Genomic DNA, 26041 nt, shown 5'->3' on the forward strand with positions numbered 1-26041 from the left:
CAGGATCCAGGTGCTAAATCGGGATATTTGTAATGATATTGCTTTCAGATGCTTCGGGGTCTGAATTGTTTGTATAAGAAGAGCATTCTTTTGTTCTCTGTTTATGACATATAATTAGGAGAGGAATAGGCCCAAACATTTCTAGCTGCCAATTTGCACCAATTTGTAGTGCATTTGCACCACACTATGCCAGGGTCTGGGATTTGTTGAAATACTAAGAATGCCTAGACGTCTTTATTTTACAATTTAGGGGCTTGGATGTAAAAAATCGGAAAGATCCAGGTATCTCCTTGCCTGGTCTCCCTCCCCGCCCTCTTTGCCATTTCCTCTCCCTCTCCCCACGTCCCCCGCTTGCCGGGAGGTAGCTGATGATTGGCGCCTTCGCGTTTCCTCTTTGGGCGGAGGAGTTTTGGCCCTGGGAGGCCGCCGTTTCAGAGCGGTTCTGGCACCACCACCATGGCGGCGGCGTTGTCAATGTCAGCGGCTCGGAGGCAGCTTGCGAGGGGGAGAGGCGCGCTCGCTGCCTGCCTGACTCCGGCCAGGTAACGGGGGCCCTGGACACCCCTCCCGGTCCCGGCCCGGAGGGCGGGGTATGACTGGCTCCGGCCGCGGGCCCGTTGTTGTCAGTGGGGCGGCTGCTTTCGGGGGGAATAACGGGCGCCTGCTCCGGCCCCGCTGGGGAGAGCGAGCACCCCCGTGGGGCCCAGTGTGAGCGGCGCTCGCAGCCCCTGTGCTGGGGAGGGGTTCCCGGGGCCTTTCCCATTCCTCCCCCTTCGGGCCCCGCAGGGGCTTGTGCCGCCGCAGCCCGTGTTCACCAGGGGCCTGGCCTCAGCGCTTCTGGCACCTGCCACGACTGGCCACCTGGGCTTTGCTGGGCGCTGCTGAAACACAGGCCCAAGGTGCCCAGTTTCCGAGGGCCGTGGCCGCCTGCCGGGGTGTGAGGAAGACAGAGAGTGGTGGTGTTCCTTGTTCCGCTCCCCTGGTGTATCCCCTGCCCTCCTGCTGTGCTTTTGCTTTATCCTCACCCTTCTGGTGTTACAGATCAAATAGAGCGACTGTTCACCTGGGCACTTCCTCTGGCCCCCTCAACAAGTTGATGATTAGTTAATGGTTGCAAAATGTCTTGAAGGCTGAAAGACTTCTGTGTTACTGTTTATTAAGCTGGAGACCTTAGGCTTGGTGATCTAAACCAGTGGTTCTCAACCAGGGGTATGTGTATTCCTGGAGGTATGCAGAGGTCTTCTGGGGGTACTCAACTCATCTAGGGGCTGAAACATGTAACTTAGCTCTGTGTAGCCCCCTGTGGCATGGGGATCTGAGCTTCAGACAAGGCTCACATGTGAAAAGCAGGCTGAAGTATTACACTGAAATGTAAGTACAGTATTTGTATTCCAGTCGATTATTTTAAAATTATATGGTAAAAATGAGAAAGTAATCATGTTTTCAGTTATAGTGTGCTGTGTCACACTTTTGTATTTTTATGTCTGATTTTGTAAGGAAGTCGTTTTTAAGTGAGGTGAAACTTGGGCTACGCAAGACAAATCAGACTCCTGAACAGGGTACAGTAGCCTGGAAAGGTTGAGAACCACTATTCTAAACATCAGGCTTGAGATGTATAAACACCCTCAGACCAGAGTTTCTTATCTTGGTGCCCTTTCTCCTTCTTCAGGGGAGAAAATGAGTTCCATGCGGCTCGTTGTGAGGGAGGTTTCTCCCCAGATGTATCTCAAAAACAAAAAGAGCCTCTGTTGAACATCAAGAATCAGTGGTCTTTGTTGGATGAGTGTCCTTGGTCATATTAACCTTCTCTCTTTCTCCCTCTGTTGTTTTGGTGCTCTTGATGTCCTCCTCCTTGAGGTGACAGCAGTTGAACACTGTGTAAAATTATTCCTGCATCTGTTGTGAAATTCTTTAGAATCTGTTTATTAATAAGTCAAGTTTTTATTAATTCTGATGCACAAAGGTGAAACATGAGTTAAAATTACGTGTAGCAAGAGATTCTAAAATAAAGCTAGCACTGAAAAAGCCTTTTTTTTTAAATATTAAATGCTTGAGGTTTTTATTTAACTATGCAAAATGATCTTTGTTTATACTTAAGAAGGATGGTAGATAGTGCACTGGGCTGGGACTGGGAGACCCAGGTTCAATTCTTTTCTCTGCCTTTTAACTTCCTGTATGTGACCTTGGGCAAGTCACTTGGTCTCTTTGTTTCTCAGTCTCCTATCTGCAAAATAGTACTTTCCTACCTCACTGGGGTGTTTTGCAGACGTGATTACTGTGGTAATAGTGGGGGAAGTCATATAAGTGAAAAAGGAAAATAGAACCTTTATTCTGTGAGGAGTTCAGGGTTCGTAATACTTTATGGTACACAGTTCATTGCATGGATTGCTATGTGCACATAGAGCCCCATTAAATTTCTGGGGCTCTGCATGGGCACAGCAGTTGACTGGTGCACAATGAATTGGAGGATCCAGGCCTGATTCTGAATGATTTTAAGGTTGAGTTTAAACACCCACAATCAAGGAAATTGTGAGTTCAGCCTGAAACAGCATTCATGCTTTTTTATTTATTTATTTATTTATTTTAGACCCAGCAGAACACAGGGTATCAGAGTCCCAGAAGATTCAGGACCCCCCCATAATTCTTCACAAATAAATTGAAATTAAAGCATGCAGCTTCAGAAATACCAAGTTGTGACCATTTTCTGTCCTGAGTTTTTTTAAAAAACCCTTCAATTTGATTTTATCTTTGTTAAATCAAGTGGCAGTTAAGTAGAATAAGAGGAAAGTGGGATGCATGTGACAAGCTTATTGGAGCAAATTACATAAAAATTCCTCAGGAGCCCAGAAACGTGATGCTGGAAGCAGGGCCTGCCCTAGACCAAATGACGTCCCAGACGAGGAATGTCTTCAGCGTGTTCCCCTTCCATTTGTTAAACTTTTGAATGCCTTATTCTTTATTTTATTTGTAGCCCATTTCATGACTTTGATGCATAATTATCCCTGTCATATAAGACTGACTGGCAATGCCCCGCCCCTTACATACCCACGAGGGGATGGCTGACAACATTCTAGGAGGTTTGAGGAAAATGTAGTTCTCAGAAAGTCTGGAAGGTTCCACAAGATTCTACAAAGGTCCAGAACATTCTAGGAGGTTAGTGAAAATGAATCTACATACGGAATACCCGAAACATTTTATTTGGAACATTCTGTGTTCCCTTTTGTCGCTAACAGCAAAAATAGGACCCTGAATTGCGTCCCCCAAGCCCGGCACCCCAGGCGGTCGCCTGCCTCTAAATCCGGCCATGGCGGGAAGAACTTTCACTTTAGTAGTAGTAGTTGTGAAAATTTTACTCTGCTGTTTTACCCAATCTTCCCTTTTTACAAAAGAGTATGTGTGGGTGTAGGGTGGTGGAACCTCCTAAAATTAGCATTTCTTAATTGAAATATTGTAGCATTGCAGTCAAATGCCACACAAATAGTTGTATCAAAAATATCGCAGCTGTAGGAATTTTAACAGCAGCTGCATTCGAGTCTTCAATGAGCTCCGCATGGGTGCACGCATCTGCCCATATACAGCAACTTTCAGGATCAGGGTCCTGGTATTTTGACACACACCCCACCTGAAGAAAACAATGTGCCAGAAAGATACTGAGTTACGATGACAGTGTCAGTACACCTTCATAATGTGCTTGATTTTAAGGTGTTATATCTCAACTCTTAAACTTTACTGCTTTTAACAAAATAATAATAATTTGCATAGACCTCGGTCTTCTTGATGTCTTATATTGAAATTGTCATAAGATGAAAATTTTTGAGAGCTTGGAAGAAAAATCTACATCTAAACTAAATTTTTTCTAGAATTTTCTTATTCTAGTTGAAATGCTTTGGTTTTGCTTCCTCTCTCCCAAGAGATGAAGATAGGAATTTCAGACTTCACGTGATATTTATACAAGGAGTTTTCTATCTCGTAGGTGGATGCAACTTTTGACTATTTAATTAGATCTAGAAATAATGTAGCAGGATTTGCCAAAATCTTCAGAGCCTGAGGGTGGCGAGAGTTCTCGTAAGTCTTGATCATGCACTCCTTGTATAACTAAAACTTTTTATTAAAGTAAATGAGAAATTTTGTTAGGATTGGCCAGTACTGGTTTCTTTTCACGAGTTCCTAGACACTGCATTCCCCTCAGCCTGTCTGTTGCCTTGGTTCTCCTTTTAATAACTTTTGGATATATATATTTGTACCTTTACATTATGAATAATTTTATCTGATGTTAGTGCAGTGTGGCATTCTCCTGCTTTTCTTGTGGCTTTTACTTATAGAAGAGCAGCCAATTTAATTTTGTCACCATAAACTTAAAGGAGCCTTAAAGGAACACTTACATTTTTTTAAGGTAATAGATGTTGTCATAAGGTCCTGTGGTAACAAGTGACTTGCCTGCTATATTTTGGGTCCTCAATTTAACACTACCATTCAGAGTTGGCTGAGTCTTAGAGAAAGTGTTTCCTATAAGGAATGTCAAATAGGATAGCTTAATATCCTATTCTGGAATAATTAGTTGGTAAAGCATTCAGATACCATGATGCTGGTTCCTTTATAAGGGACATACTTAGGTGGATTCTGGATCCTTGGATTCAGTTCCTAGCAAGGTTGACATCACCCTTCATCTTTCATTGGCAGATAAACTGTATACCTTGCAGTTTATTGTGTGGGGATCTCTTTTGGATGAGAATTTAAACTGAGATCTTATCTGCTCTGCATGGATTCTGAAGTGATTTTGGTAAGAATATGGATATGTCATTGTCCTTAGTTGAAAAATGTGTTCCAGGCCTGATTAGGGCCACTGTCATTCCACTAAAAGGTAGTGTTCTTGTCAAGAGATCCCTGAATAAGATGCTAGAATTTTAAGTTATGAGGGTACTTGAATGATTGGCTTGATGGTCTTGTAGCAGCACAATTCTTTCTCTTATCCAAGTTCAAAATAGGGTTTGGTCCATACTGATGGAGGATTGATGCAGTACAAAAGCAACTGGTGCGCCTAGATTATAAAAAGAGAATTTCTCTGGTAGTTTGAATTGAAGCTGTCTAGAATTAGAATGAGTAACTTCAAGCATCAGGCTCATTTACAATGGCCTAAACGAATCTTACAGTCTTGTGCACATGAAGCTTCTGATTTTTCTCTCAGTTTTGGGGCAGGACAGTATGGGTGTCATCTGAGTTTGAAAATTATTCCTGGGATCATTTTCCAGTAATCTGATGAGAAGTTTTCCTCTAGATTCTCTAGATGACCTTGATTGTTACTTATGACTCCAGTTGAAGTGGCACGGGCAGTTAGGTACTTTGCAAAACATGCCATATTTGAACTTCTCAACAACGTTGACCTAATCATTGAAAGCACAAGGTGGAAGCGGGAGGAGGGATGACAAGTATTTGCTTTTTTGCTTAAAAGAATTGAATGAGCAGCAATATTTCTGACTTGTGTAGGCAGGAAATGCCAGTGCATGGATGCCAAATTCCTGAATCAGTGGGCACTCGTGGCATTTTTAGGTTAGTGGTGAGCCAAACAGGCCAGCAGCAGATGACTTGAGCTAATATGCTGACACAGAGGACATAGGAGTGACTACATTAGAATTGCTTAGATCAATGTTTTGAAGGTTAGTACTCTAACTAGTAATGCAAGTGCAATCCATTTTCTAGAGGGAGTGGAAATTACAATAAGCACACTCTTTTTCATGATGTATTTCAGGTCAGAGTGGAAAACTGTTTCCTTCTGTGGCAAAAGTAATCGATTTCATGTTCAACATCTAGTAACATGCATCCTACAATGTCAGATTGTCCTTTAACATTTTTCTTCAGTTTCTGACAACTACATGTGCTGTGGTGGATAGATGATCTTTCTTGAATGATCTATTATCTACCAGGCATAATTTTGTTGCAAGGATGTTATGAATCTGATTGCTAATATTGGAGTAGTACATCATAAGTACTTACTCGACTATCAGTATGTGAAAGCAGAGATGTATTTATGGAGGTGGTGTGGCAGAAATTCTCCAAGCTTGTCATAAATGCACACTTTGTGTCCAAGCAAAATAGGAAACCCAGAGTTCTTGTTCTTGAGTTTGTATGTATTGTAGCTATGCAGATATATGTTCACAATAATTAGAAACCAGTCTTGAGAACATAGAGCAGGGGGCGGAAACCTCTGGCACGCGGCTCGCCAGGGTAAGCACCCTGGCGGGCCGGGCCAGTTTGTTTACCTGTCGTGTCTGCGGGTTTGGCCGATCGCGGCTCCCACTGGCCATGGTTCGCCGCTCCAGGCCAATGGGGGCTGCGGGAAGCTGCGGGGTCAAATGATGTGAACAAGCCCCTGATGGTGTGGCTGATGTGGTTAGGTCCTATGACAGTGTTCCCTGAATAATCAGAATTGGCAATGGGGTTTGTTGCAGGGATAGGTTCCTGGGTTAGTTTTTCTGTTGTGTGGTGTGTAGTTGCTGGTGAGTATTTGCTTCAGGTTGGGGGGCTGACTAAGCAAGGACTGGCCTGTCTCCCAAGGTCTGTGAGAGTGAGGGATCGTCCTTCAGGATAGGTTGGGGGCTGTAGGTGATGGCTAGTGGCATTCTGTTACTTTCTTTTTTGGGCCTGTCCTGTAGTAAGTGACTTCTGGGTACCCTTCTGGCTCTGTCAATCTGTTTCTTCACTTCCCTGGGTGGGTATTTTAAGAACGCTTGATAGAGATCCTGTAGATGTTTTTCTCTGTCTGAGGGATTTAAGCAAATGCGGTTGTGTCTTGGGGGTTGGCTATAGACAATGGATCATGTGGTGTGGTGTGGATGAAAGCTGGAGGCATATAGGTAAGTATAGCGGTCAGTAGGTTTCTGGTATAGGGTGATGTTTATGTGACCGTTGCATATTTGCACTGTAGTGTCCAGGAAGTGGATCTGTTGTGTGGACTGGTCCAGGCTAAGGTTGATGGTGGGGTGGAAATTGTTGAAATCGTGGTGGAATTCCTCAAGGGCCTCCTTCCCATGGGTCCAGATGATGAAGAAGTCATAAATGTAGCACAAGTAGAGTAGGAGCGCTAGGGGACGAGAGCTGAGGAAGCGTTGTTCTAAGTCAGCCATAAAAATGTTGGCATGCTATGGGGCCATGTGGGTACCCATAGCAGTGCCACTGACTTGAAGGTATAAATCATCCCCAAATCTGAAATAGTTGTGGGTGAGGACAAAGTCACAAAGTTCAGCCACCAGGTTTGCCGTGACATTATTGGGGATACTGTTCCTGATGGCTTGTAGTCCATCTTTGTGTGGAATGTTGGTGTAGAGAGCTTCTACATCAATAGTGGCTAGGATGGTGGTTTTTGGAAGATCACCAATGGATTGTAGTTTCCTCAGGAAGTCAGTGGTGTCTCGAAGATAGCTGGGAGTGGTAGCGTAGGGCCTGAGGAGAGAGTCTATATAGCCAGACAATCCTGCTGTCAGGGTGCCAATGCCTGAGATAATGGGGCATCCAGGATTCCCAGCTTTATGGATCTTGGGTAGCAGATAGAATACCCCTGGTCAGGGCACTAGGGGTGTGACTGTGTAGATTTGTTCCTGTGCTTCTTCAGGGAGTTTCTTGAGCAGAAGGTGTAGTTTCTTTTGGTACCCGTCAGTGGGATCAGAGGGTAATGGCCTGTAGAATATGGTGTCAGGGAGTTGCCTAGCAGCCTCTCATTCATACTCCGACCTCTTCAGGATGACTACAGCACCTCATTTGTCAGCCTTTTTGATTATAATGTCAGAGTTGCAGTAATTTGTGTGGGTTTAGATGCCCAAATATGAAAATTTTGACGAGATTTGTTAATTGATTTGGCCAAGGTCACAGAGTGAATCAGTAGCAAAATAACTCTCATTGCCTAGCTCCGAATTCTGTGCTCTCAATTCTATTAAGACATGCTTCCTTTCAGATATATAAACTTCTGTGCCAAATTTTATTTTTTCATTTGGAAAACAGATTTTTTTTCCCCCCACTCTTGTGTTTAATGAAGTTTTCTTTTGGTTGCTTTCTTGTTTGTACTCCAGTATTACCTGTCATGTTGGCATACCTCTTAAAATAGTGTTAGTTAATTTGTGCTTCTCTGGTTGTCTGGAATAACTACAATGCTAAACAAATCACTAACTACTGAAGTTCTAGAAGTAGTAACGTTGTGTTTTTCTTATAACATAGTGGATTTGTAACAATATTTTGACTCTGGAAGGTAATACTCAAAAGTTAAGACACATTTTTATTCCAATTTCTCTTTTAAAATATGTATTTTTATATATATGTTAAAAAAAAAAAACAACCCACAATCACAGCAAGAAAAGTGTTTGTTTGCTTTCTCACTAATGGAGTCACCTCAGCACACCCAGAACTAAGCCTAGGTAGGTTAACTATGGCTGAGATACGCCTATGCACATCTTGCAGTTGGATGTTTGATATTGTGGTTGTAAAGCAGATCTTGGGGAACAGAGTCTTTGTTAGTTTATGCACAGAGAGAATAGTATTTATACAGTGCCTAGCACAGTGGAGACCTATACCAGAATACAAATAGCTAGTAATAAGCAATCAATTAACATGTCATTCTCTGCCAGTCGGCAGATGAATCATATTCATTACTTGTGTCCTCTTGATATCTGTTTATTGATGGATTATTTAAATTTCTCCATAATTGGTACTTTGAGGAGATAGTTGTATCTAGTATTAAATGAATTCAAGAACCTCTGGCTATCTTGGTTTTTACAACTATTTTTTCTCTTAACTAATAGGTGGAAGAATATTAGAAAGGGGTATTGGGTCACTTACCATAGCTGAGATTTTTCAAGTTGGGAATGACTAGCATGTTGCAGGAAGTACACAGCTGCATCTAATATAGTATATGATAGTTACTAACCTGTTTCAGGTACAGTGTCTTAGAGAAGATGTGTCATCATCAGATTTAGAGTGAGCACTGGAAAGCCTTTCTTAATGCAAATGTAGACATAGGCTTTGGAAATATCTGCTGTGTCAATAATGCAAAAGACACATCAGAGGTTTTATTTTTATTTAAATAATATTGTTAGAATACTGTTCTTCAGGAGAGATTTTTTTTAAATTGTTCTTTTGTCAGAGGACATACCAGGAACAGCAGATAAAGTTAGAAATGCCCCCTCCCCCCCTTAACTGAGATTTGTTTAACACTATGGGTATATCTGTTGTAGTTGTAGTGTGTCTGTAGGGGTGCCTGTGACTAACATTCTTTCCATTTGGCATTGTCTGAGAGGAATAATAAACACTTTATATTTTCATAACATTACATAAACTTTAATCCTCAACTCTCTTCTGAAGGTCAAGTAGCTATCTTCCTTTGCAGTTGAGAAAATAAAGCTACACAATGCCACACAAGTCCATGACTGGATTAAAATTGAAGTGCTGGAACCTGGATGAGAAGCATATTACAGCCTCTGTAAGAGAGGAGGGGGGTTCCTGCAACTCTAGATGGAGGGTGGGTGAGGCTCTGGGGCATGGGGGAGCCATGCAAGGCCCCATGTAGTGGTGTTCTCAGGACTCCAGATTGCTTTATCCAGCCCTGCATATTTGCATCCTGTGTGAGACAGAGCTGTGACCGAGACCTTCAGCACATTGGCTTGGCCCCGCAACTTCCATGTTGTCTCCCATGGCACACATCTTGGTCCTGATGAGCCAAGAGAGCTATTGTCCTGCTTTTTGGCTTTTGCTTTTATGGGCAGTAAGGGTGTGATAATGCTCTACTTATGTAATTCATTCCCCCTTGTGGTAAAAGCTGCATAGAAAGAAGAAGCTGTAGCCATGTTCTGACCCAGGGAATAGGGGGAACAAATTGTTGAGCTTATAGCTTCAGTAAAATCATAAATTCAGCAGCCAAAACTTAGAATTCTGCTGCCATTGGGCAAAAATCCAAATACTTTCAGGGGAAGTGGAATCCCAGCATATGCAGGGCCCAGATGATAGAAGTTAGTGGTGATGGTAGAACACATAAGAACATAACATAAGAGTGGCCGTGCTAAGTCAGACCAAAGGTCATCTAGCCCGTATCCTGTCTACTGACAGTGGCCAATGCCAGGTGCCCCAGAGGGAGTGAACCCAACTGGCAATGATCAAGTGATCCCTCTCCTGCCACCCATTTCCACCCTCTGACAAACAGGCTAGGGACACCCTTCCTTCCCCATCCTGGCTAATATCCATTAACGGACTTAACCTCCATGAATTTATCCAGTTCTCTTTTAAACGCTGTTATAGTCCTAGCCTTCCCAATCTCCTCTGGCAAGGAGTTCCACAAGTTGACTGTGCGCTGTGTGAAGAAGAACTTCCTTTTATTTGTTTTAAACCTGCTGCCCATTAATTTCATTTGGTGGCCCCTAGTTCTTGTATTATGGGAACAAGTAAATAACTTTTCCTTATTTACTTTCTCTACATCACTCATGATTTTATATACCTCTATCATATCCCCCCTTAGTCTCCTCTTTTCCAAGCTAAAAAGTCCTAGCCTCTTTAATCTCTCCTCATATGGGACCTGTTCCAAACCCCTAATCGTTTTAGTTGCCCTTCTCTGAACCTTTTCTAATGCTAGTATATCTTTTTTGAGATGAGGAGACCACATCTGTACGCAGTATTCAAGATGTGGGCGTACCATGGATTTATATAAGGGCAATAAGATACTCTCCGTCTTATTTTCTATCCCCTTTTTAATGATTCCTAACATCCTGTTTGCTTTTTTGACCGCCGCTGCACACTACGTGGACGTCTTCAGCAAACTATCCACGATGACTCCCAAGATCTTTTTCCTGATTCGTTGTAGCTAAATTAGACCCCATCATATTGTATGTATAATAATAATAATAATAATAATGGAGATATCCCATCTCCTAGAACTGGAAGGGACCTTGAAAGGTCATCGAGTCCAGCCCCCTGCCTTCACTAGCAGGACCAAGTACTGATTTTGCCCCAGATCCCCAAGTGGCCCCCTCAAGGATTGAACTCACAACCCTGGGTTTAGTTGGGGTCATTTCTTCCAATGTGCATTACTTTACATTTACCCACATTAAATTTCATTTGCCATTTTGTTGCCCAATCACTTAGTTTTGTGAGATCTTTTTGAAGTTCTTCCCAGTCTGCTTTGGTCTTAACTATCTTGAGCAGTTTAGTATCATCTGCAAACTTTGCCACCTCATTTTTTACCCCTTTCTCCAGATCATTTATGAATAAGTTGAATAGGATTGGTCCTAGGACTGACCCTTGGGGAGCACCTCTTGTTACTCCTCTCCATTCTGAGAATTTACCATTTATTCCTACCCTTTGTTCCCTGTCTTTTAACCATTTCTCAATCCATGAAAGGACCTTCCCTCTTATCCCATGACAACTTAATTTACATAAGAGCCTTTGGTGAGGGACCTTGTCAAAGGCTTTCTGGAAATCTAAGTACACTATGTCCACTGGATCCCCCTTGTCCACATGTTTGTTGGCCCCTTCAAAGAACTCTATTAGATTAGTAAGACACAATTTGCCTTTACAGAAACCATGTTGACTTTTGCCGAACAATTTATGTTCTTCTATGTGTCTGACAATTTTATTCTTTACTATTGTTTTAACTAATTTGCCAGGTACTGATGTTAGACTTACCAGTCTGTAATTGCTGGGATCACCTCTAGAGCCCTCTTTAAATATTGGCGTTACATTAGCCATCTTCCAGTCATTGGGTACAGAAGCCGATTTAAAGGACAGCTTTAAAGGACACCTTTTATGTTATCTATTTTACTTTCTTGGTAGTACTCATTTTTCCCAAAAGTCAATTTTCTAGTGCTCTCTGTATACTAGATCTTAAATGACTCTAGTATTGGGGCTTCTATCACTTTTTTTGGAGGAACTATTCCACAGACTGATAAATCTGACCAGAAGGAGATCTCATTGTTTTCAGGCTAAATTTCCTGTTCTTAACTACTTTTCATTACATCTAGTTGCACCTTTTTGTCTCCCTAAATATCCTTTATAGGGGAAAAGACACCAAGTTTTTAATTTATAGTGGGGAAAATATTGCCTTTTGGGTTACAAAAATGACCTTCAGTAGGTGTCTCCTGTAGCCTTGGGCATTATAACTCAGTCAACTGTGGAGTCACAGTTTTCCACTGCAAATTTCAACTTCAGACAATATTTACCTCAATATGTAATCAGAAAAGCCCAAAAGACAGCTTTTTGGGTGGTGCTTGTCTTCAGTGACTGGTAGGAGCTGTTGCCTCCAAAGCAATCATTTTCCAAGTGAGGTTAGCATCAGAATTGGTATGGCCCAAAATAACCTTTAATGGAAATTCTGGATAATTAAATGTAAAATGTTTAAGAAATGAAACAGTGCTTGCTACCTCTTTAGGATGCTTTTTATGGCTTGTCGCAGCATGAGACGGAACAGGCTGTGGATGAGTATCTAAATTTTTTAGTTTTATTGGAAATAAAAGCAAACCAACATGATAACTGTGATTGTGTTAATACCTATGTACTCTCTCATGATTGTCAATATCTTAAGTAGATATGGGAATAGGACAAGGGTGGGTTAAAGTGTTCAAAATTTAAATACTTGGCTGTGTCCTAAATTATTTGAAAACAGCTATCATATTGCCACTGTATATATAATTTGTACTACAGATAAGGCAGTTAGTATGGTACTACTTCCATGTTGTTCTAAACTTTTAAATTTTCCCATTTATTTATGTAAGCTTCAAAACAGGGTTTTACATAGCATAATTTTGTGGAAATATTAAAGAAATGGGTTCTTTCTTGCTTATGCTATTTATGTATGTGGAGGAAGGGAAGACTTAATCCTGTTCATAGCTGTTTCGCTTATTTTTGATGTTCAGATCATTTGTATACAGAAATAGTTTCCTTACAATGCTTTTTTGAGGATTGCTGGTTCTTTAGAAACTAAAAAATGAACCGTTTTCATTTAGACTCCAGATTTTAACATGGAGCCACTGTTCCTGGAACAGTGGCGGGGGGGAGGGAGGGAGGAGGGGGAAATCACCTTTTGCACGTACTGTTAACTTTCCTATTATTGACTGGGTTGTGGGAATGAAAAACCATGTTTACTGTAATCCTGAGAAGCTTTACATACTTTTATAGGGAAGCTTAAACCTAGTCTTAGTATAAATAGACTACTGAGTGAAGTCTGTGCAGTGCCTTTACTCTCTGCACTATTTAATCTAGCAGTCTTAGTAGATTTGGTTGAGTCCTGTGGTGATTAAACATTTTCTTTAAGAATTTTCTGCATTTACGTTACTTTCATCCTGTTTCAAAAATATGAGGAATTTCAATTTAAAAAAAGTTTTAGTTCAATTAAGTGAAAGCAAGGCACTGTCACACTGTTAAATGTTTTGTTTCAATAATGAGGTTCATTGTCTTCTTGTAAGAACTTAAGTCTAACTACTTTACAAACGTGTATTTCGAGATTGCCCAGAAGTATCATATATAGTCTTCTGTAACTAAATAAAATAGGTCCTTTGATCAATCTAGAAGGAGATAAGGTGAAATTCATTTTTGACCTTAATGTATATTCAAATTTTAAAATTAGAACTAAAGTTTATATCAGATGTACTTAGGGCCCTGAGAGGTCTCTCTTTAAACTAAAAATATGTGTAAATTTATCTATTATGTATTTCAAGGTGACATTGTCCCTTGCTGGCCATTATGGTATATTTAGATACCATTTTGTTAACAAGCCACTTCCAGCTGCTGTAATTTATTGCTGTCTGAATCTTCCCTTGACCTGCAACTGATGTAGAGAAAGTAAATTAACTTTTGACTGTGCTAGACAGACTGTAGGCAGCCACAGAATTCATGTAGGCAAACATTTCTTGCAGCTGTTTATAAGACTGGACTAGTAATATAGAAGTTTATTTTCATACTGAACTTTAATTCACTATTTTAAAAAATTGACTCTAAATTTAGAGTTTACTTTTAAATAAATATTTGAAGGCATATCTTTCATGAAATTTGTGCTCCTTAATATTTGTATACTTTTCCCAGTTGCCATCTTAATATTAATCTAACAAAGTAAAAAGCCTCCCACAAAATGTTAATGATAAAATTTGTATTAATGTACTCAACAGAATGTAAATAAATATTAGGTTTTAATTGACATTTAAGTAGATCTTTTAATCTTTGATACTTCATGCACAGAAGCTCTTTGGGAGATATTAAAACAACATAATTGAGAGGCTGTACATGATTATAGTTATAAGGTATTCTTTTTAGATATTTGAAGGCCTAATGTGATGAAAAATGAGTGACTTAATTTTTTTTGTAATCTTTTTAAAACAACAACGTAGAGCTTTTTGCTGAAGTAGTCTGACACTGCTGTGATGCATTCAGGGGATCTTTATATGCTCTCTGTAAATTGTCTGAAGTGCAGTTTCACAATAGTGATGTTTTGTCTAAATGTAGATGGTGATTGTGTTGAAAATGAGAAGCCACAGGTTAAACTCTCAATATTGTTGCCTGTGTTTTGAATTGGAATTTATAGTAAGAGTAAGCTTTGCATCCTGAGCACTAGTTTTGCCTTAGGGGTTTATTCCACTTTGGAAACTAGTCAGCATTAGCAGGTAGTCCTTTTAAGGAGCTAATAGCTGCTCAAAAGGCAAGAGCATAGAGAGAGAATACAACAGAGGGGAAAGAAAATATAAATAAAAATCAACTGGGGTGGAGGAAGGGAATAATGCAGTAACTAAGGGAACAGGGGACCATAAGAAAATGTAGAAGATAAACTATTTATTTGGGTTTTTTTTAAAATGTCTTTCTCAGTACTCTAGATTAAGCGGAAGAGCAAGTAAAGAAATTAGCTGTAAATAGAAAATGAGAAGGGAAAATTAAGATACATGAAGTCCAGAGAGGAAAAAGGTGGAGTGAAAATACAGTTTAATTTGTCTCAAAATAAACTACAGTAAAATCACCTTATGTGCTAATAACCTACAATAATGTATCCCTTATCTGTCTAAAGTAGTATTGTCCCAAGAGAGTAGATATTTACCTTCTATAGTGTTCTCTGATAGATATCTATCTCTATCAGGTTTGTCTTCTGAAGTAGTTTTACATAATGATTATTTTCAAATGTGTCCTAGAAAGTTTGTTGTATCTAGATGTTTGATGTAACACTCTATAAAACTATAATAGGAGACCCTAGCAGGAGGTAACTTGCATTGCAATTGGTCATTTGTTTCAAGCCAAAGGCAAATGTGCATGATAGAAGTTAATTATTTCACAGTCTTGCCCACAACAAAAGAGCATTGTGATTAGACTCTTCCTAAAGAAAGATGTAATACTTCTTATATTCTATGTTGTCTCTAAGGGTTTTAAATCTTATTGATACAGTGTAATGAGGTTAAAGATCAAAAGCAAATATGCTGCATACCCTAATGTTCCACCAGAAGTCCAACTGGAACTATTGACTACTGCAGTCTGGCCAAGTTCTGTCTTAAGGATTCTAATGATATTTACAACACAACCTGACTTTTATTGGATGTTCAGTTAATGTTGATTCCTGGATACGGGATTGCACCATTGTGCGTGTTGTTTGGATGCAACACTAAATGAAGCGTGCTAAAGTGTCATGATGGTTCCACTCTCAGTACTGTAAAATGCAGATCTGCAGCAGCTGAACATATTGGAGCTGGAAACAAATCCACAAATGCATAATAAGGCTTAAAATCAAGTGTGATGAGTAAGCAGCAAGGTGGATAATTATGGTAGAATAGTGACAGAGAAATAAGGTTGGGGTGGAATTGAGGACAAAAGCTATAGATCAGGAAGGAAACCAAAGGTTGGGGGAGAAAAGCAGGACAAAGGAGATGGAATAAGAATGAAACAGGACAGGATTTAAGGGGGTCCATTAGCTTGATAATCCCACTGTCATGACTAGAGTGAACTCTGACTGCAGACAAGTCTGCAAAATGGTAAGTTTCATTTAGTTACTACTTCCAGAATGCAGTGCATTTCTTCCTTTCATTGATTTTTATGAAGTATTTCAAAGTGAAACACATTAGTTGTGTGTGAAATAGCTGTTTTGTGTGTGTGTGTGTGTGTGTGTGTGTGTGTGTGTCATAGCTGTCTTTGCAATTGTGGCTCTCTAGCCCAGTGTTTCCCTAACTTGGCACGCCACTTGTATAGGGAAAGCCCCTGGTGGGCCGGGCCGGTTTGTGTACCTGTCGCGTCCGCAGGTCTGGCCGCGGTTCGCTGCTCCAGGCCAATGGGAGCTGCTGGAAGCGATGGCCAGTAAGTCCCTCGGCCCGCGCCGCTTCCAGCAGCTCCCATTGGCCTGGAGTGGCGAACCACGGCCAGTGGGAGCCGCGATCGGCCAGACCTGCGGACGGGGCACGTAAACAAACCGGACCGGCCTGCCAGGGGCTTTCCCTAAACAAGCGGCATCCCAAGTTTGAGAAACACTGCTCTAGCCAAACAGATAAGTTGGCTTCACTTGTGGCCTGAAAATGTGAAACCAAGAAGTTTCTCAGTAACATTTTAAAAAATTATTTTGCACACAGTTAGCTGTATGGTTTTTAAATGGGACTGTTCTGGGGATATGGAAGGCAAGAATAAGATGCACAAATTTACAAGCCAGGTTTTGTGGCCCTCGCTATCTTGTGTTATCTCCAGACCTATCAATACAGTGCATGCTACTATAAATGCTCAATGAAATGAAAAGGGAAGCAACATCAAGAGGAAAGGCTAGACATGCAGTAATGTTGTATAACCTAAAATTTATGTAAAGTTTCTAGTGTTTTTTTGTTTAATTTTCTACAATTCAGGATACATTTTATACCAGAAAAAGAGCACAGACTTTCCTACCACAGAGGTGGGTTATGGAAAGAGCCCTGCGTGGATACAAAATCTGCATCCAATCTGCAATTTGCAAAAATGGTCTGTGGATATTCGCGGGTGCGGATATAAAGCAGATATCCGCAGAATTGTAGGGCTCTAGTTGTGGAACTTGAGTTTCTTTCATTCCTTGCAGTGTTGGTGTTAAACCCTGAGACTTATGTTCTTTTTACTACAAAGAGAGCACTTAGAACAGTTATTACTGATGTGGCCTGTATATGTATGTATATGTGTGTGTGTGAGGGGAGAAGTTTGACATTCAGAAAGCAGACATAGCAAAATTAGATCACCTGTGTTTTTAATTGAAATTCCCTCCACCTTCAGCCTTCTCCCCATTTCTCAAGACCCTTTCCAAAAATAGATAATCCCCAAATCAGTCGATAGTTAAGAAGATCCTGCGTGGGCCAAATTAATTAAATACTAGTAAATGTTAGGATTGTTTCCCCTCTAACATCCAAGTTTCCACTGTTGCATTGAGAATCTGCCAACTCAGGATTATGATCAGAGATTAATTTCCAGACGTGTGTCTTCTGGTTTAGGGAGTAGTGCATAATGCCCTTCCCCAGTTACACACCAAATTGCTGATCAGAAGTTATTCTACAACAGATTGCAATAGTGCAAAACAATTCAGTCACTTGACATCAGTGGAACATCTTATAATTGTCCCCATTGCTAAATAAATTAATATCTACAATCTTGTACGTTTTACATTACATGTTCTGTGACAGCTACTATAGTAATTCTGAGTTGGTCTCAGATTGCTTCATTCTTAGTGTGCTGAGCCACTCTGACGAAAGTGCTTATTTCCTTTTTAATAAAGTATTTAGTACTTACAAGGTTGTGAGTTCAATTTCCAAAGACAGGTGATCTTCTGTACTAGTTGGCTTTGATATATGATACTTGGTAGTTAGTAGCCAAAGGTCAAACAATGTTAATATTTATTTTTTTTTTAGTATTTTTTTAGGCACACTCCAGATGAGCAACACCTGTATACCTAAAATGCAGTCTTCTCTAGCAGAAAAGCAAATTCAGTTAGTCCTTGTAAATTGGGATATATATTACATTATACATCGACTCTTCATCATAACTGCTTATACCTGCGACACTTTTTAATGTTTTCATTTTCACAGTTTGGATTTTTTTTCCATTTTAAAGTAACAATTTCTGTAGTGTAAATTAGACTAGAACAGTTTTCCTTTCACCTATCTCAAACTCATTTTTCTGTGTTTATCATTTAACATAATTTTGAAGACAGAGGAGAAATTATGATGTGCAAGTATTGTTTAAGAATGTAGCAACTTTTAATTGCGGACTTGCTTCTCCTCCAAAACCAAGTTATTCATGCACTATGTGCCACAAAATTGTAATACAGAGACTTCACATAATCTGTTTTATAAACAGATATATATAAATATATGGAGAGAGAGAGAATTTTTAGATCCATAAACTCAGTTTTTACTAATAATTTTATTATCATAACATCTATATCCTACATGAAAAAATGCCCTAGTTTGTTTTGAATCTACTTCTTAATCATAATGTATTTCTAGCTATATATTATTTTATTTTTAGAATATAAAATGCACCATCCTGGAGCCTTTGAGCTCATGTACAATAAATACTGCTTAGAGAGTTACATTGGTTTAATGTATAACTTTGTTTCACATTCACATCCTTTGTCTAGCTTTTTCTTAGATTATTTCTGCTTTGTCCCTTTCTATGCAAGGTTCCCAAGAGTTAACTTTCTGTTCTGTGTATTCAAGGGTTGAGTTTTGATTTTTATTTGTTCTAGTACCTACTGTTGTTCAGGATTGGTCATCTTAAAACTCCCTTTACGCTTGATCAGAATACATGCTTTTTCATGAGTGCTTTCAAAGCCCTACTATTATATGATGAATGAGACATGGGGTTTGATTTCAGGCTTTCCTCTGTCTTCCTATTATGACCCAATTTTCCTTTTTCGAAACTTCAAATTTTCTTCAACATACCTCCAACCGTTGACCAAAAGGCAGTGCTAAAAGATCAGTCAGATGTCTCCCACAAAGTGGTTAAATAGCCTTTTTCTTTTTTTTTTTTTTTTTCTTTTTTTTTTTTTTTTTTTACAGTGAATTCAGTCTTACCTTACTGAATAGACCAGAGGAGTATGAATATTCTGCATGTGGTCATTCTGTGTACCAGCCAGGCAAGCACAGGAATTTGACCTCTTCTAAACATGGCTTCTTTACATTTTCCTTAATTTTTTTAGATAAGTCTCTATTACTTCAGTGTCTGTATCAGTCTTCCCAAATGTATAAGTTTTTAATTTTTTTGGTTGTGTATTTAAATGCAAAAAAAGAAATGGAGTTGTGTTACTATGTATTGGTTAATATGTAGTCGTCTTAGTTTCACCTAAAATCAGTCAGTGGAATCTTAAAATCTGATTAAAAATAACACATTTTCAAGACTAGTGTTTAGGCCAAATGCGTTGCTTAATTTTCATGTAAAATTTAGCTAAAATATTTATAAAATGTTTTTCCATATTTAACAAATCTGAGCTGAAGCTCAGGTCTGGTAAGTCCACTTGGCACTTCTTGAGCTTGAATGGCACAAAGTGGATTTAAACTAGCCACGAATGGTCAGCAGAGAGTTCTCCTTTATAGCAGAACTCTCGGATGGTGATGGTATCAGCAGAGCTGGCTTCTGCTTCCCTGATGTAAAGAGGAAAAGTGGTCATGATGGGAATGAGGAGCGCTGCTATGCCTTATCTTCCCAGGTATAAGGTTGCTGTGGGATCTTACACCAATGGTGTAAATTAGAGCTACTGATTGGTCAGGATTAGGGAATTTCAAATGACTCCCTAATGGGCACCCTTGAGGAAGGCTGAGATGTGCTTGTATTTTGAGGGGAAGGAACCTGAGGATAGTGAAAGGTTGAAGGGGGGATAAGTTTTTGAAGCTGCTGGCTCTGAGTTCAAGTAGCACCCTGTGAGATCAATTCAGTGAGATTTTTTCGTATTCAACACCTTTGAAAATCAGACCAAAATTTCTTGCAATGATTGTGAACTTTGAATAGTCAGGTTACTCCTACTCAAATTATCAAATACTGTAGAATCAAAATCAATACCAAGTTCCACAAGTTAATTTCCCATGAAAGATAAAAATCAGTCAATAGCTTCTATAGTTCAAAAAATTGTTAAGCCCGAAAGATATGCTAGTATCATGTGTTCTACTGACACGAGAGACTCCATATGCTTCTACTTCAGGTTCCAGCTATCTCATCTCTTTTGGATGCTCATTTTCAACCCCATTTCAAATAGAGAGCTCCCAGACTCTTCCCTAGCCTGGTAGCAAGCAAGAACAGATTCAAAGAGGTCATCTGATTTGAGGAAACATATAGGCTTATGATTGCCAGTCTGTTTGACTGTAAATCCTTAGTACAGGGAAGATAGTCATGAAAAGAAGCAGAAACTGGCTAGGGAACCAAGCTATTTGACTAGCTCATCTTTCTCTTACAAAAACAGGTGTAACTTCAACCTGTCCACTATGATGGACAGCACTAGAGTGATGGCCTATACAGACAAACAAGTGTAACCTCTTCTTGGGGTCTGCATAGCAAAAATCAGCACAGCACAACTGGATAAGTAGACAAGAGGTGAACTGAGTGGAGTCTTTTTGTCCATAGCAAAACTGGGATCTTTTGGTAAGCAGACTGAAATGACAGAACAAGAGTTTATTCCTGACCCATTAGGAGGCAGTGGCTCTGAATATACTGTTTCAAAATTAATCCGTCTGCCTATTTTACTCCTTCTACTTCTGAAGAAAATTAATGAGTAATTCCAGTAGCACTCTTCTGGGCTGAGAGTTCATAATTTCTGGACCTCACGGAACTGTCCTTGCACACTTTTCTCTCTCATTCCGTAAAGAGAGCCCAGAACTATCAGCCAAACTTAAGTAAACTTTGTCAAAAAGATTTGGAATTTGAATGCAAATAACTGGGTTGTGGGGAATAGTCCTCTGTAGTAACTGACACCCTTTCTATCTGTGAGGAATAGACTTGGAATATGCTTAATTTGGCTTACATTTGGTTGATAGTATAGAAAAGAAAAAAAAAATATCCAACTCCAGCCAATATAATTCCTCAAACACTAGAAGTTTTGCAGGTTGATCTGCCATTAGGGTGTTTTCATTCAGAACTAAAGATTCATGAGCCATGTCCACCACAGAGGTAAACAGGGCTTACTGGATTTTTTTTTTTTTTGTCATCCTCGTATCATAGATTTGTAAGGCCATAAAAGACCATTGTGATCATATAGTCTTACCTCCCACATAATACAAGCTATCAATTTCCTGCCCTCCTTTCCCCCTAGTAATTCCTGCATCAAATATAATAACGTGGTTGCATTAGAGCATATCTCGTAGAGATCCAATCTTAATTTAAAGACTTCAAGTACTGGAGAATTCACCACAATCCTTGATGTGGATTACCCTAGCTGGCTGATTGAATGATTGATAACTCTCACTGATAAAATCTTATGCCCTAATGCAAGTTTGAATTTGTGGAGTTTCAACTTCCAGCCATTCAATCTCGTATATGTTTTTCTGCTAGATTAAAGAGCCCTCTAGTATGAGAGATCTTTTCCCTGGGTAGCTTCGTTAGCTTGGCCAGTGCCAGCCACTCCATTTTTAACTTAATGCACTGGTGATCTGTCTGTTCCATTTTTTTTAGTCTTTATTTACCTACACAAAGAAAACATGATTGGATGTCTGTGTGAATTTTTCAGAGAGGAAAAATCCTTAGAAATTCCAATACCAAAACTTCATTTAAAAATGAGCTAACGTTTAACTACTCATAATTTCCTAAACACAAATTTAAAAGAAAGGGATTGGATTGGCTCTGAACAATTTGGTGAAAACTCATGATCAAATGTCGTTTGGCACTAAATTTGTAACAACTCTTTCAGAGTTAAGAAACTAACATGGAAATTATAAAGATAGAATATAAAATGAACACACATTAGCAATATTTGTAAAAGTGGAAAAATTGTAAAATTTGTAAAAGAAACTTGAGAATATTTGATATGCAAATTAAAAGAATAAACTTTGGCATCCATTTTGCCATTTTTAGAGCCACCTTTTTAAAGTAAAACTTCATTTTAAGTCTTGGTTATCCACTGATCTCAAGAACAACAGATTTCTACTAGTGCTTTATGATCAAAATGCTATTTGCATTAAAAGAATTATTTATCTAAGCCAAAGCATACCTAGACTAGTATGCATGTCTTTATTATAGTGAAGTAAAAAGTTATTTGAAAATCAAAGATTAAAATAGAATGAATACTGAGTTCATAAGTTTTCAGTGGTCTTCTAACTTCTTTTCCTATATACCAGCCCAAGCAGTTGATATAATTCCTTCTCGCAGTTGATGAGTGCAAAAATAAATAAAGGACTTGTGGTGAAAATATTACATAGCGTTGTTTGAAAACACTGAGTACTTCTTTTTCTAGCAGGTACAGCTAGTTCAGTTAAACGTTTTGCTGTTTTTTCTCTTTAGTGAATCTTTATTCCTATTTGAAAATACAATGCTTTGTTGCAAAGTTATTTTTCTTTTGCTCCTCAGGAATGCTCTGTGGGCAGCACTCTGTTGGCTACAAAATTGTTCTCCAACTCCTATACAGTTTCTTTCTGACATAATAGATGGGAGCATCTGAACAGAAGAGTAATTGCTGAAAACTCTCTGTGACACTACACCCCATATTCTGAACAGTGATATTATTATATGATTATGGTATAATTATGATGCATTTTGTACAAGACAGATCATGTGAAGTGTCATTGGAAAAGTTATGGTTTGCTGAATATGATTATCCTATTTGTATGCATGTATCATTTTTGTATCTAAAATTAGGAATATTGACTATGTGTCTGCATTTCAATCATGCTTACTCTGGGTGACACCCACAACTAGCCTTTCTGGTACAACAGTGAAGAAGCCAAAGACAATGGACCCTGGAAGAACTTAACCTTCCTGTGAATGTTCTAGACTGCTATAACTCAGGTATGCAAGGTCATGTGACCAGACCATATGTCTCTGGACTCCATCTTGGGATGTCAGTATTTTTCCACAAACCGGTCAGGGAATCAAGTTTTGAAACAAAGGGTTCCTGAAATATGCTAAAGCTCTATAAGGCAGGGAGTGACATCACTCCCCACACAAGAAGAATCCTGGATACGCTTGAGGAACAAAGACTGAATTGAGGGAAGTGCTGGACCCAGGCTAAAGGGATTTCTAGCCTGTGTATGAAAGACCTGGGGATTCCAAGCTGTAAAGCAAGTGCAGTTTGTCCCTTAAGAATCTGCAGCCTGCTTGTATCATCAGCCAGGGTGAGAATTTGCTATTTCATATCCTATCTTTCTAGTATCTTAGACTTAGTTTGTGTTTTTTACTAGGTAATCTGCTTTGATCTGTTTGCTATCACTTATAATCAATTAAAATCTATCTTTTGTAGTTAATAAACTTGTTTTTGCTTTATCTACACCAGTGAATTGGAGTGAGGTGCTTGGGAATCTTAGCTCAGAGAGGCTGTTGCATATTCCTCTTCACATTGCGGGGTGGGGACTCTGAGTTTACACCGTACAGTTTTGTGCAGCGCAAGACAGTATAATTTTGGGTTTATGCTCCAGGGGGAATGCGTGCCTAGGGAGCTGAGAGTTACCGTGGCTTTAGCCTTTTTACTGTTGGTTGGTTTGTGCAGTGGCTAGTCAGAGAGCTGGGTGTGTCCCTACCTGTGTGTGTGCTGGTGGAAATGTAAGACCAGGAGCAGGTCTGCAGCCTGTCACAGCAGCACAGGCTGAGGAGCTTAGGCTGGTGGGTCAGAGGGCTCAGTGGTACCCCAGTTTCCAGGGGGAACCTGTCACACTCTCCTCCTAGTAGCTTTCAGAATGAACAGAACTGAGAAACTTCAGTAACTAATCAACATCTGCAGTGTCCACAGCTGTATCATCTGCACTTCATGGCCAGTTGATATTAAAAAATGGCTGATGCATCTCAAAATTTGCTATGGGCGTAGTACGATCTTCATCACCATAAGATGATCCTCAACCAAAAAAACCATGACCTTCTGTGTACTATACCACATTTGAAGATGTGTAGGATCAGAGATTGGAGAATGCAGACAATGCTGTAGTTGCCTTGCTAAACCATTTTAAACTTCTTCTGGTATGACAGTTTCAAAACAGAGTGAAATTGGACTATTGTCAGCATCAAAATGGTTTCTTGAGCAAGGGTCAGATAGCCTTTTAAGCAGAGCTGATATCTTGCTCTTCTGCGGGGAGTCGTAAAAAATCTGTTCCAATTATGGTTTTATTATCTCCCCACTGTCCTTCACCAGCCAAGAGAGACCTGAATCTGACTAGCATGACTTAGTCTGCACATCCCTAGCACTCCAAGAACCTCAGGAAGCAGCAATAGTTGAAACCCAGCCTGTGTACTGACACTCCCCACTCTCTTCCAAGCATACCTTTCCTACCAACAGATCAGTCTGATCTATGTGATCTTATTGTTAAAATAGCTTGGAAATTCCTTAATATTCTGGATGTAAACAGTTTTGATTTAACCTGGGCTCATCCTCCTGGACTGTTCTGCTGATTGATATTGTGAAGGTGAAGATATCCATATAAGCTCTTTAGTTTCAATTATTCCTATTTGGACCAAGACTTCTCCCCCCAATGCCCCACCCATATTTCCTTCTGCTTCATCTGAAAAAAAATACTATTGTGTAAGATGGAACCAGAGAAGGTTGTGTTCATGGGTAAAGGATGAAATATCACTAAAAGGTCCCAGTGAGCCATTCTTTTATAGATTCATAGATTCTAGGTTAGCCAGTCTGTGTCCAAATAGGGTCTTTCCTCTCCTCGAAAGGTGAATGCCATTTCTGCCTAGCAGTCCTTCCTCGAATAGCATCCCGTGGTCTAGGAAGCCAAAGCCCTCCTGGCGACACCATCTTCGCAGCCAGGCATTCACCTCCATGATGCATCTGTCTCTGCCCGGGCCCCTACCTTTGACAGGAAGAATTGAAGAGAATACCACCTGCGCTCCAAACTCCTTCACCCATACTCCCAGAGCCCTGCCAATTTCCTTTGAGCCCTCTGAAACAGTAGATTATAACTTATTATTCGTACTGCAGTAGTATCTAGGAGCCCCAGTCATAGATCAGAACATCATTTGGCTAGGCACTGTACAGGCACATTACGAAAGGCAGTCCAGTAAGCCTGCAAGATCAGACCATCAAGAAAGCTTGACAGAAGTGAGTGCTTCAACCAACAAAACAGAGGTGGATAATGGTCAGTCTACAAAGGCATATCCCCTTTCTCTCACCCCTCCACCTCCAATGTCAGTCCCAAAAACAAGATCCAGAGTTCAGCCACCTGCTAGAATTGAGCCAGAAGCTACCTGAGACAGACACACAGTTGTCACTATAGCCAAGAGACCTTAAGCTAATTAAGAAGGTTCGTCATCTGCATTTATGCTGAAGTCACCCAGAACAATTGGTTTCTATTATTCCAGTGCTGCCACAGAGGAAATCTGTCAGTCAAGCAAGAATGATGAGTTCACGTGTTCAAGTGGGATGATGCAAGAATTTTTGTACTTAAGAAGGCTGCATTATCATGAAAAAGTAAAAATAATAAAAGAAGGAATTTGTTTTGTAATTGATGGCAAACTGCTTTTTTGGCAAATCAAATTTAATATAGTTAAATATGAGCTGCATTAATGCACATTAAATAACATAGACCAATGGGAATACACAACTGAAGTAGAATTGCGTTGAGCTTGAAATAATAGTAACATAACCTCTTGGAATGTTGTTGTTTTCCTGGACAAATGGAGTTGGATCCTACTAATTCCAATTATAACTTTGCATAAAATAGTTGTGGCTTGACCTGTGCTCAGTGATCTCAAACTCTTCCAAGCAATAATAGCTAGAACTTTGTCATCATTGTTAAAATAACTTTTTCAGTCACTTTAAATGTTAATTGGACTGTTTTCTCTAAAATGGGGGAATTAATTTAGTTGATGTTGGAAAATGCAGTAAAGCTGGCATATTACTAAGTTTTGGGAATAGATTAATTTATAATAGCCATTTGGACTCTATACCTTCAAAGCACTGTACATAATT

General features: G+C 39.7%; 1 protein-coding gene across 2 annotated transcripts in view; it reads left to right on the forward strand.

The window, feature by feature from the left end:
• Positions 1-346: 346 nt before the first annotated feature.
• NDUFS4 (NADH:ubiquinone oxidoreductase subunit S4) overlaps positions 347-26041 on the forward strand; it is a 55768-nt gene continuing 30073 nt past the window's right edge. Inside the window, exon 1 of one of the 2 annotated variants that reach the window (XM_065598945.1) lies at positions 347-542. In XM_065598945.1, the coding sequence (XP_065455017.1) occupies positions 369-542 (174 nt within the window). In that variant the 5' untranslated portion in view covers positions 347-368. The remainder of the gene's footprint in view (positions 543-26041) is intronic. The other variant, XM_065598946.1, reaches the window with a different exon arrangement.

The sequence above is a fragment of the Chrysemys picta genome, chromosome 6 (genome assembly GCF_011386835.1).
Source record: "Chrysemys picta bellii isolate R12L10 chromosome 6, ASM1138683v2, whole genome shotgun sequence".
In the NCBI taxonomy this organism is placed as follows: domain Eukaryota; kingdom Metazoa; phylum Chordata; order Testudines; family Emydidae; genus Chrysemys; species Chrysemys picta.